The sequence below is a fragment of the Zonotrichia leucophrys genome, chromosome 7 (assembly GCF_028769735.1).
Source record: "Zonotrichia leucophrys gambelii isolate GWCS_2022_RI chromosome 7, RI_Zleu_2.0, whole genome shotgun sequence".
In the NCBI taxonomy this organism is placed as follows: domain Eukaryota; kingdom Metazoa; phylum Chordata; class Aves; order Passeriformes; family Passerellidae; genus Zonotrichia; species Zonotrichia leucophrys.
The window spans coordinates 22,416,282-22,436,443 of record NC_088177.1 but is presented as its reverse complement, the minus strand read 5'-3'; the positions used below and the strand labels follow the sequence as shown (position 1 = coordinate 22,436,443).

Sequence of the window (20,162 nt, the reverse complement as noted above, 5' to 3'; positions counted from 1 at the left end):
TAACTTCTGGGAACTATGACCTCCAGCTTTCTCTTATCCCAGGAAGGCATAACAGTAGGTGGAACAGGATCTCTCCTCAGCACTTGGAAGAAACACTACCAACTCTAGAGCCAACATCATCTTCCACAAAAAAAAGCAACATCAAAATTTGCTCCTTGCAGACAACGCTGAGTAAAGAAGCAAATATTGTACCGTTAAAAAATGCTTATTTCAGGATCAAGTCAGAATTGTGAAGACTGAGGTTTAAAACAATGCAATTTTAAATTGCCTATATACAAGAGAGAATAATGTAGGCTAGAGAGAGAGTAACCTAAGTGAAGTGCACAATGTTAACCACCCTAACCTTTCATCAAACATAGCTGCTAGTGAGGAAGAGTCACAAATCTGGCATAGTTAGAAAAACAACAAAAACCTGCCAAGAACAAGACCCAGGTTAAAAATAAGTTGATTCATCAATTTATGAAATATATGTATTAAAAAAGGTTTTACAAAGGTTTTAATAACAACTTATTTTGAGTTCCATCGATTCCTAAAGAAAGGGAAAAGCTTGTAAGATATTCTAAAGCTGCTATCTAAAAATTTTCCTGCATGTTTAGGGTGCTTCATATACATTTTTCAAGTGCATTTTGACCTTAATCATTAAATAAGCACATGGAGAAAATTAGCATTGAGAGACAGAAATTTTACATGTCACAGGGGAAAATAAAGAGCAAACAAAAAAACTTATGAAGTATAAAAAGGTGACAATTAATGTAATAATTCCATGTCATGAATGACAAATGTTTTCTGAAATACTACAACAAAATAATTCCAAAATGCTATCAGCAATGTCAAGGGTTGGGTCATTTGGAGAACTTGCTTTTATTTTTGCATCTCCCTAGGATCCCCACCACAAACTGCATTTTTGTTGGGGGCCATTGTTTTGGATTTTGTTTGTTTGTCTTTATCTCCAAAGAACACCTTAGCAGAAGCTATCAGCTTTGACAGAACACCAAAATTCTGGCACTGAACCATAAATTGACCATTACCATAAAAAGAACTGCTAAATGAGAAACTATGTGCTCAGTATAAAACTAATTTCATGCTTTCAAAAGCACACAGTGGCTTCTAGCAAGATAGTGGCCCTGGGACTTGCAAAGACAGATTGGCTAATACAAATGGTGTGTGTGCTCCTGATGCAGTCTGCTTAGCCAAGCTTTACATGTACTGGCAGTAAATGGAAATTCTCGAATCTTCTGTCAAACAAATACACACTTATCTATAACTTTGGAGCTGAAAGCTATAAAACAGCTGCCTCATAAATATATTTAGCAGGAAAAAGCATGAGCTGTCCTAGTTCCTCAGAAGAAAAAAAAAACCACAGCAGTCTTTACATAGTAAGCACAGACATTTCTATAGCAAGGAAGAAAAAAATTAATAAATAGTTTTCACCATATTTCTTTGTTTTATTAAAAAATACTATCAGCATACACAAATATCATCATACGAGGTCTCACCTCACCAACTCAATATTCACATAACAGTAGTGCTTAATAAGTAACTCAGCTAAACTAATTTCTTTTTTGTTCTGCTATGGGTGAAATTCTCAATAAAACCCCCTTTTTTTAAACACACAAGTCCAAAGTCTGTTTAGTTTACGGTAATGCTTTCAAGCTTAAAAATTTGCTACTAGAACTTCACAGGCTACCTTTGGCACACTATCTGTTCCCTTAAATAAAACTTGGTGCACTAAATCTCAAATTTAACTGGTTAGGGAGAGCGACAGTAATTTTATACCCTTCTCAAAGAAAGCTGTCAGTGCAAATGAATTACTGGAAGCTGTTCTGGGCATGACACATCATAACTTTTAATATTAACAATGACAGACATATCTAATATGTCAAATCCAGTATACAATTTATTTCATTCTTTACTTTTTTAGTTTATCTGTAGAATCCGACAGCTCTTGTGTTTCACACACCATTGTAACCACACTTTGAGATTTAACAAGCCAGAAAGCAAGCTCTGGTAAGAGGTATTTATTCACACTGCTAATAAGCTTCTTTCTACAACAATAACACAGCATCACTGACATTCAAAAAACATTTAAAATGCATAGGAAGTCACCTACTGGAAAGATGCCCTCTGCAAACAGCAAGCAAGGAAAGGAAGCTTGCCACATATTTAGTTACTTTTAATACTGAAATAAGAAGAGAAGAAAAAGATGCATTATATGCCTTGCCTTTTTTATTATCCTTTCCACTGGAATAACTAAAACAGAAATGCAGTGCACACAGAAATAATGCCAAACATGTAAGCATCCACTCAATGTCGTAGCACAGAGCAATTCAGTGAAGTTTAATAATAAAAAACAGACTCACCTCTACTGGGAAGCCCACTCCACATTATGGCAATACTATTCAAGCAGGTTAAACAGCAACCAAGTTACATAAACAAAACTTCCAGTATGTGACCAATATGATCTACGGTGCTACAGAGTGTTGGCTCCAGCCCTGCTCATCTGTGTGACAGTTCACTGCTATAGCAGAGCAGCCTCCAACCTTCCCAGATGCCGGCTTAGTGCACTGCTCATTGAAAATCCTTCACACGCTGGCAACATTTTAGGGAAGGACAAGCACACTCTGAGTCATTTGTAAAGAAAGCAAAGCAATTTCAGTTCTGTATCTTCGTGCCTACCGAAACACAGAGCCCTGTCAAACTAGAAGTCTGCCTGAATTTATGCTGAGAATCAGGCAACCCAAGCCTTCATTATCAATGCATGGAATCAGCTACAGAGATCAAATTCAAGCAAACCATAAAAAAATAAAAGGATATGATTATGAAAGGCTCTACAGCTTCAGCTCCAAACCACACAGAACGAGGAATCATCTATCTAGACTGTGAAAATGTTAAAAATAGCTCTGTCTTTTCTACAACGAACACGAGACAGAGGAGAATGAGCAGCAGCCTGTATTGTGATGAGGTTCATTATTGGGGGGAGTGGGGGGGGGGGGGGGGATAAATCCGGCAATAAAAATTAATGATTCTTTAAAGCTTTTCTAAATAAGATTAATTCAAAATTATGCAAATGAAATAAGCATTTTTTAACCATGAAACAAATGTTAAATATTAAAAACCAGGATATCTATTAAAAAGTATAATAAATATTTGGGTGCAAACATTTAGAATGCAGACCCAACAAAGACCTGCACAGTCTAGCAGATTAAATATTTTTACCAAAATAAAAATATCATTAAAAGCATGAAATTGCATGACCAATGCTTTCATTCTTTCAAAACAACATTAATTTTAAATTACTTACTATGAAAAACCTTCACGGCTTATTAAATTCCTGCTATTCCTACTCCCATATGGACTTCTCACAATGTACATCTTTTTTATCTTTTCAGGTACTTCATAGGTTCTCTTTCCCCAGAAAAGTAAGAGAGCATGTGTTGCTGTGCATACTCACACCCAGAGATACACAGCATAAGACAGATGTAACCACAACTAGGCTTTGAAGGAACTGAAAGACACAGGAGTTTTTTATTATATTACCTGTACAGGTATCCAAATATACTGCTGGGTCATGAGACAACTACCAGAGAAATTTTGACAGGATCTGATCCCAGATGAGAAAAAATACTATACAGAAAAGATAGCAGTTTTCCTTTTACAAGGTAAAAATAACAAAAGAACCTGACTTCATTATTTTGTTTCTTCCAGTAGTTTTAATACAGAAATCTCGGCTAGAAATGCACACAAATAAAAATGTCTGAACTTATAGCTCCCTTTTCATCTCAGCTGTCTACACCTCTAAACTGTGGATCACATCCTTTAGTGAGACAGTGAAGAAATTCTTGCAGCAACATCAACTCAGCTGATTTAAGACACTCCCCAGGCCATACCTGAAGTGGTTAAATGACAAGGGATATGCTCCCAACTGAAGCAGAAGTTATGTGACCACCACTCCTGCAGCCATTCTCAGCGTGAAACCATGGCTGGTGAGAGGTTGTATTTTTGGTCCTAGACTCTAAAACACCTGATTTTCTGATGCTTTTTACCACAGCATAACTGACCTTGAACAGAGGTTAAACTGTCCAGAAGGGCATTTTGCTACAAGAATATATCTATGCAAAGTAGTGGCAAAGGGTCCTGACTGTACTGCCTAATTTTATTTTGAAATCCTCCCACACTCTCCACAAAGGACCACTGCCTATAAACTATTTTCTTCCATAATAGGCACATACTTTATTTTTTTTGCTTAATGTCATTCATGTGTTCCCCTTCTCCAAGAGAATGGAGTCTAGAAATGAATAATTGGCCTGATAACTCTTACCTGCTTCAAAAGAGTTATGGTTTTCAATTTGCCATTAGGAAATTAGGAAAATGTTTGGATTTTTTTTTCTGATTAACTTATGAATTACTTTAAAAAACCAACCTCAATAAAATAATGATTTCCCCATGTGTTTCCTGAAGACTACCAGTAAGCGCAAGTATAATCAACTTAATATTTTTATTAATTTTACCAGTACTTCCACAGTGCATCTACTCAAAGAACAGAATATTATAGATAGAGTCTGTAGTCATTGACAAATAAAAAAAACAACTTTAATGTCAGTTCTGGGCCTTGATATTAACTCTCAACATCACTATTTTGTGAGGAGTATGAAGTGTCCAATAAGAATACAATAAACTGCCTAATTTCTATGATGACTTCCATGAAAGAAAAAAACAGCAATTGTTTATACTAAATACATTTCATTCTGTAAGAAAAATGTTATGTACCATTACCTATCTCTTAAGTAAATGGTGAAAGAGACTCAAGTGATGCAGAGAATGTGGTACCATCTACCAAATATCATCTTGTTCAAGAAACCACTGAATAAGAAAAAAGCCAACATACCCTGTAGCAAGAAGTGAAATACTAAGAGTTTCTCAACTAAGTTCACTAAGCCACATTTCATTACGGACATGTAACTCTTTCTGTTATTATTTCTATTATATTGGACACAGCTTTGCTTTGTAGTGAGAGTATAATTTTCTCACAAATAGCAAAATGGATTTTAGCAAGAGTAGGACAGCAAAGCATTGAGCAACCTCCCTCTCATGAGGGGACAGAGAGGGGAAGCCCTGAGGAGTTCCTCCACTTTGTGGCCCCACAGAAGCAGCTTTCTTGAAACTGCTTTCTAAAAGGTTGGGCTGTAGGTAGGCAGCTGACATGGAAGGCAGAACAAGTGCTCACCTTCTACTAGTCTAAAAAAGGTTTTGGCCCAAGACAAAAAACGAATAAGCTCACAGTGCTCTCTAAAGACTTGTGTACTAATTCTATAGCTATGCATGCATGCATTTAATAGGACTCGGGCCACAAACTTTTTAAAGATACTTTTAGTTGCTGCTTTGCATTCCTCTGAGTACTTGCTAGAATAATTCATAAAGATCTTCTGCAATAAAAATGGGATTATCCTTGTCTTTTTTTAGATTAACGAAAGACAAATATTGAGAAGGAATTGAGGACCTAGATCAAGAGGCTTAAAGTAAGCAAAAGTTCTGTATTCCATTACGTTGGCACAAAGCAGTCTCAGATGGCAACTAAGGTACCTGTCAGAAAGCCAGTCTTGGCCCATATAAAGATTAGAACCTACATACAAAAACCTGCAGCAAGGTTTAAATTTTTCTGACAAAAACCAAGGAAAAACTCCACTGAAATGAGAGCAGTGCACTGCTGATTCATTCTGTTGTAACCAACCAACATGGGTCTGATCTAAGGCTATCTGGAATGTTTTCAGTATAATTTCTCAAAGCCTATCAATAGTCTGTTAAATTTTTTGGCTGAAAATACTATTCACACTTTCTATCTCTATCTTTTTTTTTGTGAAAACTAATCTGCAAGTTAGCCATACAGTCCATGGATCCTATCAAGAATAATCTGAGCTCTTGAATTATAAGCCTCCCTGCCTCCATAAACTTGATACGTTGACTAGACTTAAACATTTATATGGCACTGCACAAAGAGACAAAGAAGCGCAAATCTATGTTATCAAAAGTGGAAGAAACCCTGCCTTGTCCAAACTCCCTTGTTCTTGTTCCATGCCTAAAACTGCTGTTTTACCTTCTCCCTTCCACTACCACTACTGGGCCCTTTTTGTGACCTGATTTAAGTCCCAAACACAACAGAAGTCTAGTAATTTGCATATTTATTTTGCTGTATTAACAAATCCCTTGCTGTCATTGCCGTGAACCAGACCACAAAACTGTTCATTTGTAACACCTCAGGAAATCAGCCTGTGATAATTTCCTCAGTATTGCAGTGTTAACACTACAACTTGTAGCACGTTCCTTACAAAGAGTCATGGTATAGCGTCCTACAGCATTTCCAAAACTGTCATGCAAGGTCAGAGATTTCAAGAACAAGAAGGCAGAGCTGCTGCCAGGATACACTGCATCCTGACGTCCCAATCACACCTCCAGCCAGACCTGCAGCAAAATTGCATGGGCATCAATGGGTGTCCTGAAGCACATGTGCTCTTTAAAGCAGCCTAGGACCCAGGGAAAAGAGATTCTACTTTGCCCACTTTTACATCTGGACATCTTCTGTAACAAAAATGAAACTTCCCTACACGTTTCCAGAGAGCTGTAAAATCTGGACTTTGACAGGCTTTTCGAGAACACTTCCTTAAAACTACACCAACTGTTACCATGGGGGAAAGGAGAGAGGACCAGGAGACTCACCAGGAGACACCACCCCATGGAGGAAGCAATGAGAATTCGTGGCGCAAAACCGGCGTCACCTCACGAGGAGGAAGCGGGAGGAACACAAGGCAGCCGTGCCCGGCATCCCCGGCCGGCGCTGGGAGCAGCCCGCAGTTATCCCCGCAGCTCTCCCCCGGGGCAGCGCCGGGATGCTGAACGCGCGGCTCGGCACGGCCCGGCCTGCAGCGCCATCGCGTGGGTACCGAGCAGCCCGACACAGCCCGGCGCATCCCGGCTCCCAGCAGCCCAGCCATTCCCTCGTTCGCTGGCTGGCAGCACAGAGGAGGCGAGCAGACTTCAATCGGCGCTGAGCCACGCTGGTGCCCGACACTCAGGACGGGCCGCGGCCCCGTGAGCAGCGGGTGCTCAGGCCCTGCTCTCAGCGGGGGCAGGCGGATTCCAGGTACCCAGGACAGCAGGGATCTGCTGCAGGCTCCAGCCTGCTCACTGAAAAGCTTTAAATAGGCTCGCTACAAAATACATCTCCCCATGGCTGCAGGAAATCACCCCTTCTTTTCCTTTTTCTTCATAGGAAATACATGAAATAATTTACAACTTGAGCTGTGAAGGCAAACACGCACTTTCTGACTTTGATGAGAGTTTATTTATGTCCTGCTGACAGCAGCCTGTCTGTACAAGCCTGTCTGTACGTCTGTGTGCCTGGCACAAGGATCAGGATGGTCCTGGGAGTGGCTGCACCAAGAGCCATGGGGGCACGGCTAGTAATAAACAAGCACTAACATAGGCAATAGGGAAGGCTCACCGTGTGCAATGCATTTTCCAAGCAAAACGCTCTTTTCTTCCGGTTTTCAACAGCAACGCAAATAAAACGTGAAGTTCAATGAGTGGATCAAATCACCAAAATGACCTAGTGCAACCCACTGATTTCTTGATTGTGGCAATATGAAGAAAAGCAGCTCTTAAATCTTTATTTTCTACTAAATTTCACTTGCCAGGAAGTAATTTAAATTGCAGGTAGAGGTAAAATAGCAAGAGAACTTGTATATATCAATAACTGGCAAGGCAAGATTAACTAGAAATAGAGGAAACTTTTTAGAAAAATCTGTTGCTAAATATATTTTAAATCCTATGACAATTGCACCCTTACTCTAAATACAAAGAAGTAGCTTTAAACTCATCTCTACAATTATATTTGGATTTTAAATATATAAAACTCCCGTATCTATACAATTAAAGGTATTCTTACCAGGACCTGGAATCCCAGGTATCAAATCTTAATAAACATTCCAATAGTAGTACAAGGACCATTACCAGCAAGTTAAGAGCACCTGAAGTGTATAGTTGTAAAGCACAGTAGAAGTCAAAAATTAAAAGGACATCTGCTAACAGCTGAGGGCCACCTGTCACAGAGAGGACCACAAAACAGAATTACTATGAAAATATGTCTCATCTCCATTTATAACAAAGTCCACCAAGTGTCAAGAAGAGCTGGAGTCAGTGATCCATCAATTCTGTCACACAGAATCACGACAGTTCTGGCAGGTCTGTAATCCTGGTTTCTGAAGGGTCAAGGAAACTTTTCAGTCATGTATATTTTACACTCATCTCATTTTCCAGGGGGAGTATTATTGATTTCACACTTCTCTATTGAACACAGAGGAAAACTCCAACCTGACACTGGATGGAACTTTTGCAGCAAGTTTCCTAAGGTGTGCTGAACTGTTCACTAGGTGCTTTGTTAGAAGGGTGCAGCTATAACAGTCAAGTATGAGAGAGGCTATTTGCTTCCTTTGCATCTGGAATAATATCTATTCACTGGTGAGGTGAGATTAATATAATTGCTCTCTTGCCATCTGCACAATTAGTTCTGTTTACAATGTTAGCTGAAGAAATGGGAAAGGAAGACCTCCATTACAAGAGGTAATAACACTCCAGAGGACATGGATTAAAACTGAGCCTGGATAATGTCAATTTAAAAGAAAATTAATTTCTAGTTATTTTTGGAAAATGTTCTTTGAGAACTACACCTCAGTAAATCTTGTTCTCCTGCTAGTTCTTAAACAGTATATTAAATTGTTTATGCAATCACAGTAATAATAAATTGTCTATTAGAAGGCATTTCTTTCTTTTAAATGCTATGAACACAATATCCCTCAGCTATGAAAAAAAAATGCTTATTTCAACACTCACTAGACAGACCAGCATAACTAGGACACAACTAATCGTCTAATATAGAGATCAGCGAACCAAGTACAAAGAAACGTGAATTTTAACTCCCAAGCTATGCAGTAACCCCAAAGCATGTGCTCCAGCAAACATACTTGTATTCTGAGCGTCAGAGCATTCTTTGAGTAATGGTGCCAGAGCATCAGCTGTGATCCCCAGCAATGACAGCAAAGGCATCAGATGAAGGGGTTCAGATAACAAAAAGCAACAAAAATAGAAAATGTTTTTATGTGTCTGCATTGTAGGTCCACACACAGAGGAATCATAAATCAATCATAATGTCTCGCAGATAACCAGTTATTTTCAGAATGCTCACAATTAATTAATCTAGAAGTTATTCAATAAGAATTTCATCTTTTGAATCACAGGTCTTACACAACTGATACTCTCACACTGCTTAGTTCTAAGTCAAACAAAACAGTACCACAGACTTCAAAACAAGTAAAATTCAGTTAACAAGAAACAAAATTAGAAGAAAAAGCTAAACCTTTCAATGCAGCTTGACTGTTTCTATACAAAAGAAACCAAAGCCAGTGTCTTAACGTGGCAAATAAAAACAAATACTACAGTTAAGAAAACTACTTGTATGAAGATTCAAGATCCACTAGATTTTTCTCAAGTAGTTATGAACAGAGTCTAACACTAAAATAAAAAAAACAAATCCCCCCAAATAAACAGAAGGGCATATTATGTGCTTTGCGTCTTCACATTATGCATGCTAGATGCATTTTGCCCAAGACTTTTGTTTTTCCTAGTAAGTAAAAGGTCTTACTTAGAAATATTCTTACTTAGAGGTCTTTTCCAACCTAAACTGATTCTATGGATAAGAGTGGTTAAAACTCCAAGGGCTGAAAGCAGAAAGAATGAAAGGGCCAGGCCTGTCAATTCCAGCTCTCCTCCTCCATCATTCCATTGCTAGAGTTCATTTTAAAGTTTCTCCTGTACATGTAGCATCCCTCCAGAATTTGCTTTTGGGAACAAAAGTAGTGACAAAATGTGTAAATGTTTGGATACACAAGAGTTACTTTCAAATAGACCAGGAAAAGAAATACACCAGTAGTTCTAAACATGGCAAAATATTATTAACTACTAGTACTAATCTACACTAAGTTTAATGGTTATGTTGATTAGAGAAGGTAGAGCTTTAAAGCTTGCTCAGAATTCTTGACCAAAATCCAACATCTCAAACTAATGATGTACCTGTGCTTGTACTTGCAAACAAAGTGCCAGGAGCTGTACTTGTAGGGACTTTTCCATTATTTAGCTGCTTCACTCTTTTCAAGTGAGATTTCCCGTTGTAATGAACTTGAGCTTGGGCTGCAGAGTTCAGCTGTATATTGCACACTTCACAGAAGGAAAACAGTATCTTCTTCTTTTCTTTGCTTAATTGGTAATCCTGTCTGTCATTCCTCAGTCCTTTTTCTTCAAAGGCCCGTAGAGCAGCTGGTTGATTCATAATCCCATCTTCAATGATGTGGTCAGGACTTAATGGACGCTTCATACCTACAAGGAAAAGAGACAAATTGTTACTAGAGAGCAACAAATCCTTTATTAAAACTGCATTTTCTTTTTTAAATTACTGCAATACACGACCCAGCAACCAGTTCTAACAAATAAGGTTCCAAACTGCAGAGGCATTGCTTAATCTAGAAATAAAAGCATTTGTGACACACCACAGAGCTCAGAAATAATAAGTTGGCAATGTATCACAGTCTGTGCACAGCAACTTGCAACAACTCATTATTTTGTTAAGCAAGCTCTCTATTTTAAAGCAGATTTATTATTGCATCTGTAGCAGAGGTTAATATTATTTTCAAATACATTTCCTTTGCCTTACTAAACACTGGTGCCAGAGCTTTTTACTTTCCAATGACTATAGCAGTGCCCACTGCTTCAAATACAATTATTCAACAAAAAGGATGCCAGCAAGAAATCTTATGGAAACACTTGAAGACAGCAGACTGTTCAAATGAGACTAGTGAAGCCTTGCCACTTTCACATACATCCAAATCTTCAGCTTCATACAAAGACTGTATGTTATCAATATTTGTCCATCAATACCTTCACAACTCAAACTACTGTACAGCAGAAAGTCAGCTAAACATCAGTCTTGTGCAAACTACACAAAATCATGGTAAATGAGAGTTCCTGAACAACAAGCCAAGAGCCTGAAATATTAACTTGCCCTAGAGAATCAAAAACCTCATCATCAAGCTGCACAAAGTACAATTTTATATATATAGGCGGAAAGTCCATATTTCATTTAAGGTATGGTGCTAAACCAGCAGAGAAGAAATAGAGGCTAACTCCTTTAAAAATCATTCTGTTTTCTTAGCTACACAAATTGATGTTTATTCTTATCTCCCACCACCCAAATACTCTGGATGGCCAAAGGCTGGCTTGGAAAGCAGTGCACAAAAGCAGCTCTTTCCAGGCAAGAGTTCACCTGTGCTCAGGTTTCAAAAGCAAAAGACTTCAAACACAAGGTCCCTTTTCCAGCCTGGGAACCAGAGCAGCACAGAACTTTGTGTACACCTACCACCCTGTTAGGCGGGAGCACTGAAATACACAAACTTTTAAACCAAAAGTGGCAGTAATCCTCCCCAGAAGAGTGCAGCATTCACAAGTAACACTAGAGCATCTCTCATAATCCAGTTAAGTTTACCACCAAGAGAAAGTCTGTTCTGTTCTCTGGCACAGGGGTGTACACAGAAAAACCTTCAGAATTATTTAGCCATTTATATTGTAGGATAGAGTATTTCCTCACATTCCTAACCCATGCTTAACATTTTAGTGTTGGTACAGATTCCTTCAAGTACAATTCACTGATCAAGTATGGTAAATAGACTTCATATCTTTCTCATAGTTCTGTTATCAAATAAACAATATTAACAACACATTAAAGTATAAATCACATAAAATAAAAATAAAACTAATAATTACAAGTAATTGCAGTGCATAGGTACCTAATTAATTTTAAAACAAAATACTGGTGGTCCTGAAAACCTAGGCTACAGACTATCACACTAAATCATTTAAGGGTAAGTATCAAATTTCAAGGCAAGCAACCAAGATCCCTGACTCAGCTGAGCTAACATTTTCATCTGAAAATTTAATCTCCTTGGAGCTTCAGTATCTGTTTTTTTCAATGTATTTTAAACCATAAATAACCTCCCCTAGTCCCTTTGTTTTCCATAACTTTTTATTTCAACATGACTGTTGTGACTTTTGCTCTCTGAAGTAAAATGTTATGAAACAAAAATTCTTTTATAAGTTGTACATACAAACCATTATAGAATAATAAAATATGTTACAGTTTAAAAATCCTGGCCTGTCAGAAATCTTGTACATTTGGCTGCAGACAGAAAATAATCCAAAATATCATTCAGCAATTATTTCAATCGTGTAAGACCTTAATGAAGCTCAGTTGGTTTGGATACCTCTAAAATTGGCAGGGCAAACACCTGCATTAGGAAGCTGCATGGAGCAGAAGGAAGACTGATGGAGCTGCCTGTAAGAGCACCAAAGCCTTCCCAAAGCTCTGGGCTGGTACTGCATTAGCACTGCGGCACAAGACATGGAAACTCCTGGACTGCAGGATTCTGCTTCTTTTCCTCCAAAGGAACAAAACCTTGGTGAAGTCTGAGCCTGCTCAATTATGGGCCAAAGCAAGGTAAGTGGGGAAAATCAGAACATTTGCCTCAAAAGTGCAGTCCTGACATCACCAAAAGTGTTTATAAACATGGATGCACCCAGAAAGAACAATTGAGCACAGCAAGGAGTCACACGCTGCACCTGCACCCTTAGGCATCCCAGCTGCCAGTATCGAAATAAATTAACCTTCAAACAAATAAAAACAAATCACTGCCAAGGTACACTCTAGTTTTAACAAAAAATAAGTATTATTTCAGTTTTACTATAAAGTTGCATTCACCAGACAAATGAGGCCTTGAAGCAATCTCTTTCTACTAATTTAAGAATTAAAAACCACAAGCTGAAATTTTGAAACAACCTTCGCTGCCTTAAGCTCTGCATCTAAATTAAAAGGTGGCCTGATTATGAGCAGCCATGACCTCCCAACAACTGATGGGAGCAGCAGATGCAAATCACTTCTGAGAAAATGCCTACATTGAGCATAGGAGGGCTGGCAGCAGCATACTCTGACCAGTCCAACCCTGGACAGAACCCTTATGTGCAGCCAGAGACAAGACCATGCCAAGCCTCAGAAATCTGCTTGCTCCTTACAGAAATCTCAGCCCTCATCCTCCTGGGATTTGGAGATCTGAACATTTGGTAGAGCAAATCACTTGTTTGAAAAGCTTTGTTTAGTCTCTTCTGGAGTTTATAATAAGATGTTGGTGGCAAACATACACCGAGATTTTAAAGTATGGCCATTTTTCACACAGTAATACTGATTTTACCATAAACGAGCACATCTTGTGGTGTATGTATTTGTTCAAAAACTAAAAAAGTTATTACATGCAAGGAAAGTTTCCACTGTTTTCAAAATTTTGTCTCCTTCCTTTCTTTCTTAAAGTTCAGGTTGGAAAAACACACCTTTGAAATGTCATGGTTCTAGAACATCCATCACAAGTACAATTCTGCATTGAGTCAGTGTTAAGAATCTCACCATGAATGAGGTTTATCTCACACAAGCTAATCTTTCTTTAGAAGGCTATCTATCTGAATGCTTTAAACTTTTATGAAAGAAACACGTACGTACGCATTAATTTGTAATAGGAAAAAACACAAACAAAAAAGCCCCCACAAACCAACCACTTTGTTATTACTCTCAACTTTTTAGCCACTCAAATTTATGCAAGCACACATCTGACAAGTGTTTTTCAAAAAGAGCTTATTCCTGCAGATAGGTTGTGAAGAGTTCTGGGTGGTACTTGCTGTCCCCCCACCAGGGGTCAGATATGAAACAGAGCCATTTCATTCCTCAGGTTCACACATAGCTCAATAACATTATCCTGTAACAGAAGCAGCTACTTGAAACTACAGTCAGTGAGCTGAGAATAAAGAGGAGTTATATAATCATTACATTCTCTGAAACCAAAAAGTAATTTAGAGTAATTGTTATAGGTAAGATTGTAAAGAATTTAGAAGTTGGTTTAAGAGTAAGAACAAGAATATGGGTTCATTAAAAGGCAGAAGGGTTTGAAATTATCATATGGAGAAAATATATTAAATCAATCCTGCAAGCTCCCAGTTCTGTATAACCTTAATACAGCACAGTATAAGCCAAGTCTTAGCAGCAGCTGATACATAAGAATAGCCACAAAATAAAGTGATCTATACAAAAAAGACATGATTCTGTGAATCACACTGGACACACACATTGCAAAGGTTGTCACTGTATTTACTCAATGAGGATTAGACTGAAAAATTGAAAGGTGAGAATGGGAAAACAGGAAAAAAAAAAGCAGGAAACACAGAAGAGCATCCATATATCCAGCTGAAATGATCCAGAGAAATGTTAAGTCTGTAAAGGGATTGTATGCCCCATCAGTCTTGCTCTTTCAAGAACAAGTTATGAATCAAACCAGATATACTAATTTTTCTTCTGACCAAAATCATAAGAGGAAGCAATGTAAAGTATAAGACCTTCTCAGGTATGTGACATAAACGGTTACCAGACTAAACAGGGTTGTTCCTCCATCACATTTCCTCCCCAGTACACAGAACTGATCTATCTCAATAGATTCTGCAAACAATACTGGAGTAAGAATAAGTTAGTGATTTATGACACCACATTAAAATTCTGAAGTGTAATGAGATACCCTGTTAGGATTTCTGAAAACATCTCCCTCAGCCTCTTGCAGCTGGCAAAGAAATCTAAGTGTGGATATCCTTTGTACTTGAAGCTCAAGGCAATTAGCCTTTCAATTTGGCTGGGTAATTTACTTTTAAACAGAGTTGTGCTTTCAGAGGAGCTACAAAGAAGTATTATATATAGTACAGTGCTGTAGGTGAGAATGTGCAAATCTTTACTCAAAGGAAATAAGCTTTGGTTTTCCTAATGAATTAGTGATGGTTACATGATGCATTCTTTTCCTGAGTGCTGGTCTAAACTTTTGCAATGCCCATTCCTAATTAGTTCATACTTCAAAGAACCACTGTGCTGGAAATGTAATTAGACTGCCTTTCCTCTGTGGATCTGCGCCAGGTAAGCAAAAAAGAAAACATATTTTAAAACCTTACATATGGGCAAAGAGAATTTTCTCCCTTAGCTTTTGCAAATAATCAAATGAGTAGCTGAAGACATGGGAACAAAAACCAAAATTAACTGGCTTTCTGAATTGTTACATTTCCAAATGGTTCATTCAGACAGCTGGGAGAAGCAGGGAGAGAGAGAGACACACACAGGACCCAGCCTTGTTTTGTAATCCTCTTGATCATCTCCAATGGAGAAAAACTATCTCTGCACTGAACTAGGGAAGCCTGCACGCATCCCTCAAGAGATGTGGCCTCACACCAAGTAACTACGATTCCCTACTTCCTCATCTCTCCACAAAACATTTACACGCATCTCCCAAAAGAAAAAAAGCCAATGCCAAAAAATACACAAACCAGCTTTGAATACCTCCATAGCATTATTTAAAAATTCACTAGAGCTGTTTTTTACAAGTCTCATGACCTTTATTGTATTTTTAGAGAGTATTTCCCAAACACAGATAAACTATCAAGAGGCATATGGTTTGCACCATCTGGGCAACAAGTTCTTTTGGGATACTGTGGTGAACAGCATATGCATAGTGCCTTGTGCACAGTATCCTACAGAGTTAAAAAAAGCACTAGAGACTCTTTTGAAGCCAGCCTTGAAAAATCCCCCATATGTTTAAGGGACCTGTTTGGTTTCTGAAGATGTGTTCCTCTTTCTTTCAATACAAACCCAAACAGAGAAGTGCCATGTTTAATCCTCATCTTGTTCTGAAATTCCTCAAGGAGACATCATATTCTGCAACATGTCCACCTGTCAAACTATTTATTACCCACCCATCCATACCTGATCAACTCTTGGCTATGTATTTCATCTCTGCTTTCAAAATACATGGCATGTTTTTATTCCAAGTTACAGTAAAAATTGGATGGTTCAAAAAAGTAAACACATTTTTATTTCTTAAGACAGACGAAGAATAATCAATTGGTCACAGTACACAGAAACCAAACTGGGCTAAGAGAATTTTTAGCTTTAATTTTGATGCTAGTTTATCAATAAAAAGAGGAATAGAAACTCAGCTCGCTTTCACTGTGCATGAAAACTTTTGAATGGTAACAAATGGCAGAGAGCCTCTTCACCAACACATTTTAGAGCATTTGACATTTGAAGGAGATTCTCTTCAAACTATAAAAACAGATGGTTGTTTCACAACACAAACATTAGCTGTTCAGCACAAGGTAATTCAGAAAACTGGAAGCATTCAAGTAGCTAATGTTTTGCTTTACTGCCTTGAAATTTTCTATGTTAAGGAAACCTGAGATTTGACCTGCTGCATAAGACTGTGAGCTCAGCTAAACTGGAGTAAATGAAATGACTGTCACTGAGGTTATCAGTGACTGCTGTTGCTTGAGCCAATATCTGCAGTTAGCTCTAATTGTAAGGCTGATCCTTTCCCCTGTAGCACCCATAATTACAGATTTCTGCCACTCTTAGCATTAACACAGATCTATTTACACATCAGTTTATCTGACAAAGAGATGTATCCTCACCTGACATAACATCCGACTGCTGCCAAGCAGGCTACCCAGGTTTGGAGTCCAGACAGCTATCCTGGATTATGCTTCAAGACAAACAGATAGTTCTACAGAATTACCATAATACCATTTTGCTTGATGAACCATTTGACAAGTTGGTGCCTTCTACTCAGCAGTCTGTCATTAAACCACAGCTTACCTTCAGTTAACTTGCACTCTAAGCAATCATCGCTAATTACAGAAGAATATTTAGATGCCCAAATTGTCCAACACATGGTTTAGATGTCATTTTAGACATTGTCCTCCCCTACCACATGCAGAAACCTATCAGAGAGAGTAGACCTTCCAGGAAAATGGCTACTCAGCTCCCTTAGCTTTATATATATATAATACATTTTTTTAACAAATCCTTATAATGATCCCAATATCCACAGTGCCATCCATCCCTGGTATGAGGTCTGCAACAATTCTATCAGGTACCCCAGAGTCCAGTCTGTCTTTTAGAGTCCTCACAAAAAAAAAAAAAAAAAACAAAAAAAACAAAAAAAAAACCCAAAAGTCCATTTCATACCAGCCATCACATATCTGATCCTATTTACATCCTATTTCATCCAGGAACTCCAGTTTCATATTAAAGACCTAAACCCAAGTATACCATATCTGTAAAGCAACACCCAGGAAGAACAAAAAACCAAATCACAAAAATAGAGAGACGCATATTAGCTCTTTCTTGGATATGGGCAGGATTAAAATGTTAAACATGCCCAAATGCCAAACAGGGAAAAAAGAAAAAAGAACAGAAAAAAAATCAAAATAAAATAATAAAAAAGGATACCTTAATACGTACAGGAACACAAAAATGACAAGCTATTTTAACAGCAAACCCTTGATTTTAAAAAGCTAAATTCTTCCAAGTAGAAATTAACAAAGTGAGTTTTCTTATGCATATTTTAAATTTTGCCCATTTTCATAATCTGCTTTCTTGAGACCAGGGAACTGTATTATCAATTGCAAATTTAATAAATAAATTGAATGATAGTGCCTCTAAAATTTTTCTACGAAGTTGCTAGGTTAGGATTTTTAGTTGTAACTTTCAAAGTATTGGATCCAGGTCTATTTAAATCAGACTCCTTGTATTTATCCCTAGTAAAATATTGACTAACACAACATTAATTAACTATATCTCCATCAGATTTTACAACTTGGAAGAGATGAACACAAAATGAACACAAACCCATAAAGGGAAAATTCTGTAGAGGATATAGTTTCAACCTGTGTTCAACAATAAAAGGACCACAGAAAATAGGGGTTTTTTTAAACAATACATTATTTTTGTACATAAGAAGCTTAAGAAAACATAAAGCCAACTGCAAAATGTATGGGTTGCAATTATTTGGACAATTGATTCAAGATGTAAGGTACTTCTAGTGAAGCAACTATTTTATTTATAAAAACAGTTGTTCATGGCATAAGCTTGCAAAAATAAAGATGAAAACCTGCTGACATACTCTGAGGTTCCCACAGGGTATTTGTACCTGGCTGTTACTTTATCTTGCTTGAGCATAATAACATTTGAAGAGTAAATCAATCTTTGGTCTCAAGAAGTAAAAATAATTTCCGACCTTCTAAAAAAATATCAAGAATTCATCTCAGCATAAAAAGAAGCCACAACAGAAAGTCAGGCCTCATAGATGGCTGTCTTCTCCTTAAGTCTGACAATGCTAGGAGCTGAATAGAAGTTGTGCTGGAAATCATTAATTCAGGATGAAGCCCGGTAATGCTGTGAAAAGCACTCTTGGACACTTTGATGATTGTGTGAAAATAATAGCTGGGCATGAACAAAGAACACACTACATTCAGGAAAAAAATGTGAGATTGAGATGTATCAGCTTGATTGGAAGCACTAAAAGCACAAAGAACAGAAAACTGCAACCATGATCAGAGGCAGTGGATGTCAATCCTAAAGTGCTCCTAAAAAGATGGTCCCAGATTAGTCATCATGTATAAGGTACTGTCAAAGTCTATGTAAAGAGCTGATTCCCTTTAGGAACTGAAAAAATATCAAAACCAATGTTGCTTTATTGTATAGAGGGACGTCACACCTTCTTTATCTTATTAAATACTTAAGTTTTATGATCAAGTTATAAGAATAGTGTGTCGTAGTGACAGACCATAAGAATATTGGATCACCTAGTCTGAAGCCACCTGAAGGCAGGCCAGGTTAAAGTTAGCACTGACCTGAACCTAACCTTTTGCTTCTCTTTTCCCTGTTTAAAGGAACAAAAACTGAGTGTTTTTGTGCTAACACTGAACTTGGAGAGATGTCTGGTGAAGTTGAAGATACAGCCACTCCCTTATTCCTCCTTCTTATGCACAGATCTCTCCAACTCGAGCTGCCAGTCATCTCAGACTTTAAGTGACTGTTGCTTGCAAAATCCATTCTGAATACCTTATTCCACACCAAAAAACATACCTCCATTCATAAAAAAAAATAGCCAGCCTTTTACTAGTTTTGCTGATCCAGAAACAGGACATGCATGCGCTTCTATGCTGTAAATAATCCACTCTGCTCTCCTCTCAAGTAAGAGCCATGAGGAGTGCATTTTCTCATACAAATTTAGCAGACACTCCTCATTTCTGTGCTTTCCAGCCAGTGAAACCATATCATTGCTTTAATCTCATCTAGTTTTATAAACTTTTGGACCCTAACTTTTACATTTTAATCTGAAGGTAGTACCTAAATTAAGAGTTCATGTGGCAGATTGTTTGGGTTTCTTCCTGTTATTCAATTTGTATAAAGTCAGTATACCATTTGCATACCATATTTAATAGTCAAAAATACATGAAGACACTCAGGCAATATATTGCTCTACCACAAAACCTTTACACCGAAAGTCCAATGGCAATTCCAGAACCACTGAATTGCCTAAACTTGTCCCAGCATGTCACAGTTGAGATGGCCACAATACACAGAGTGCCACCACACAATTTCAGAAGCCTTTAAGTATACCCCCCAAATAGTAACACCATACCACATCAGAAGGCTTCAGGTATCTGCCCATACAGAGGACCATCATGTCACTTCAGAAGGCTTCAAGCATCTGCTCTTTCTTACTCTTTAGCCCAGCCTTTTATACCCTCATGTTGATGCACTGCACCTGAGTGCCCCTCATGGCTCACACACTGCACCTGTGTGCCCCTCATGGCTCACACACTGCCCCTGTGTGCCCTCTGCTCCCTGTGGTGGTTGGTCAGTGCCCCTGGGCACTCCCTGGCTCGTTACCTCCAATGCTGCTCACCTGTCCTGCACAGCTGCACGCACTGGGGATGAGGCTCAGCCACAGCCCCACTCCCAATCACCACAAACTGTGTAGCTACATCAACTTTTTAAGCCCTGCACTCCTGTATATATTCTACACCATGTATTCAGGAGGCACTGAAAAAAATAAGTCAAGTCAGCTATTTGAATTGCTAAAGTAGAGGTCACTTCCTTAAAATGTTTCAAAGAGCTCTGCAGACTCCAAATAAAGAAGGGCATGGAC

At 38.1% G+C, this 20,162-nt stretch overlaps 1 protein-coding gene across 9 annotated transcripts in view; it reads right to left on the bottom strand.

Annotated features, from left to right (window-relative positions):
- Positions 1 to 20,162, bottom strand: part of ZNF385B (zinc finger protein 385B) — a 151,539-nt gene that overhangs the window by 108,341 nt on the left and 23,036 nt on the right. For 3 of the 9 annotated variants that reach the window (XM_064718872.1, XM_064718881.1, XM_064718873.1), the window contains exon 2: positions 10,120 to 10,422. In XM_064718872.1, coding sequence (XP_064574942.1) covers positions 10,120 to 10,422 — 303 coding nt within the window. Of the gene's footprint in view, positions 1 to 2,110; positions 2,180 to 2,360; positions 2,722 to 3,301; positions 3,315 to 10,119; positions 10,423 to 19,652; positions 19,680 to 20,162 lie in introns of those variants that run through there. The other 6 variants (XM_064718874.1, XM_064718875.1, XM_064718882.1 and 3 more) reach the window with 6 other exon arrangements.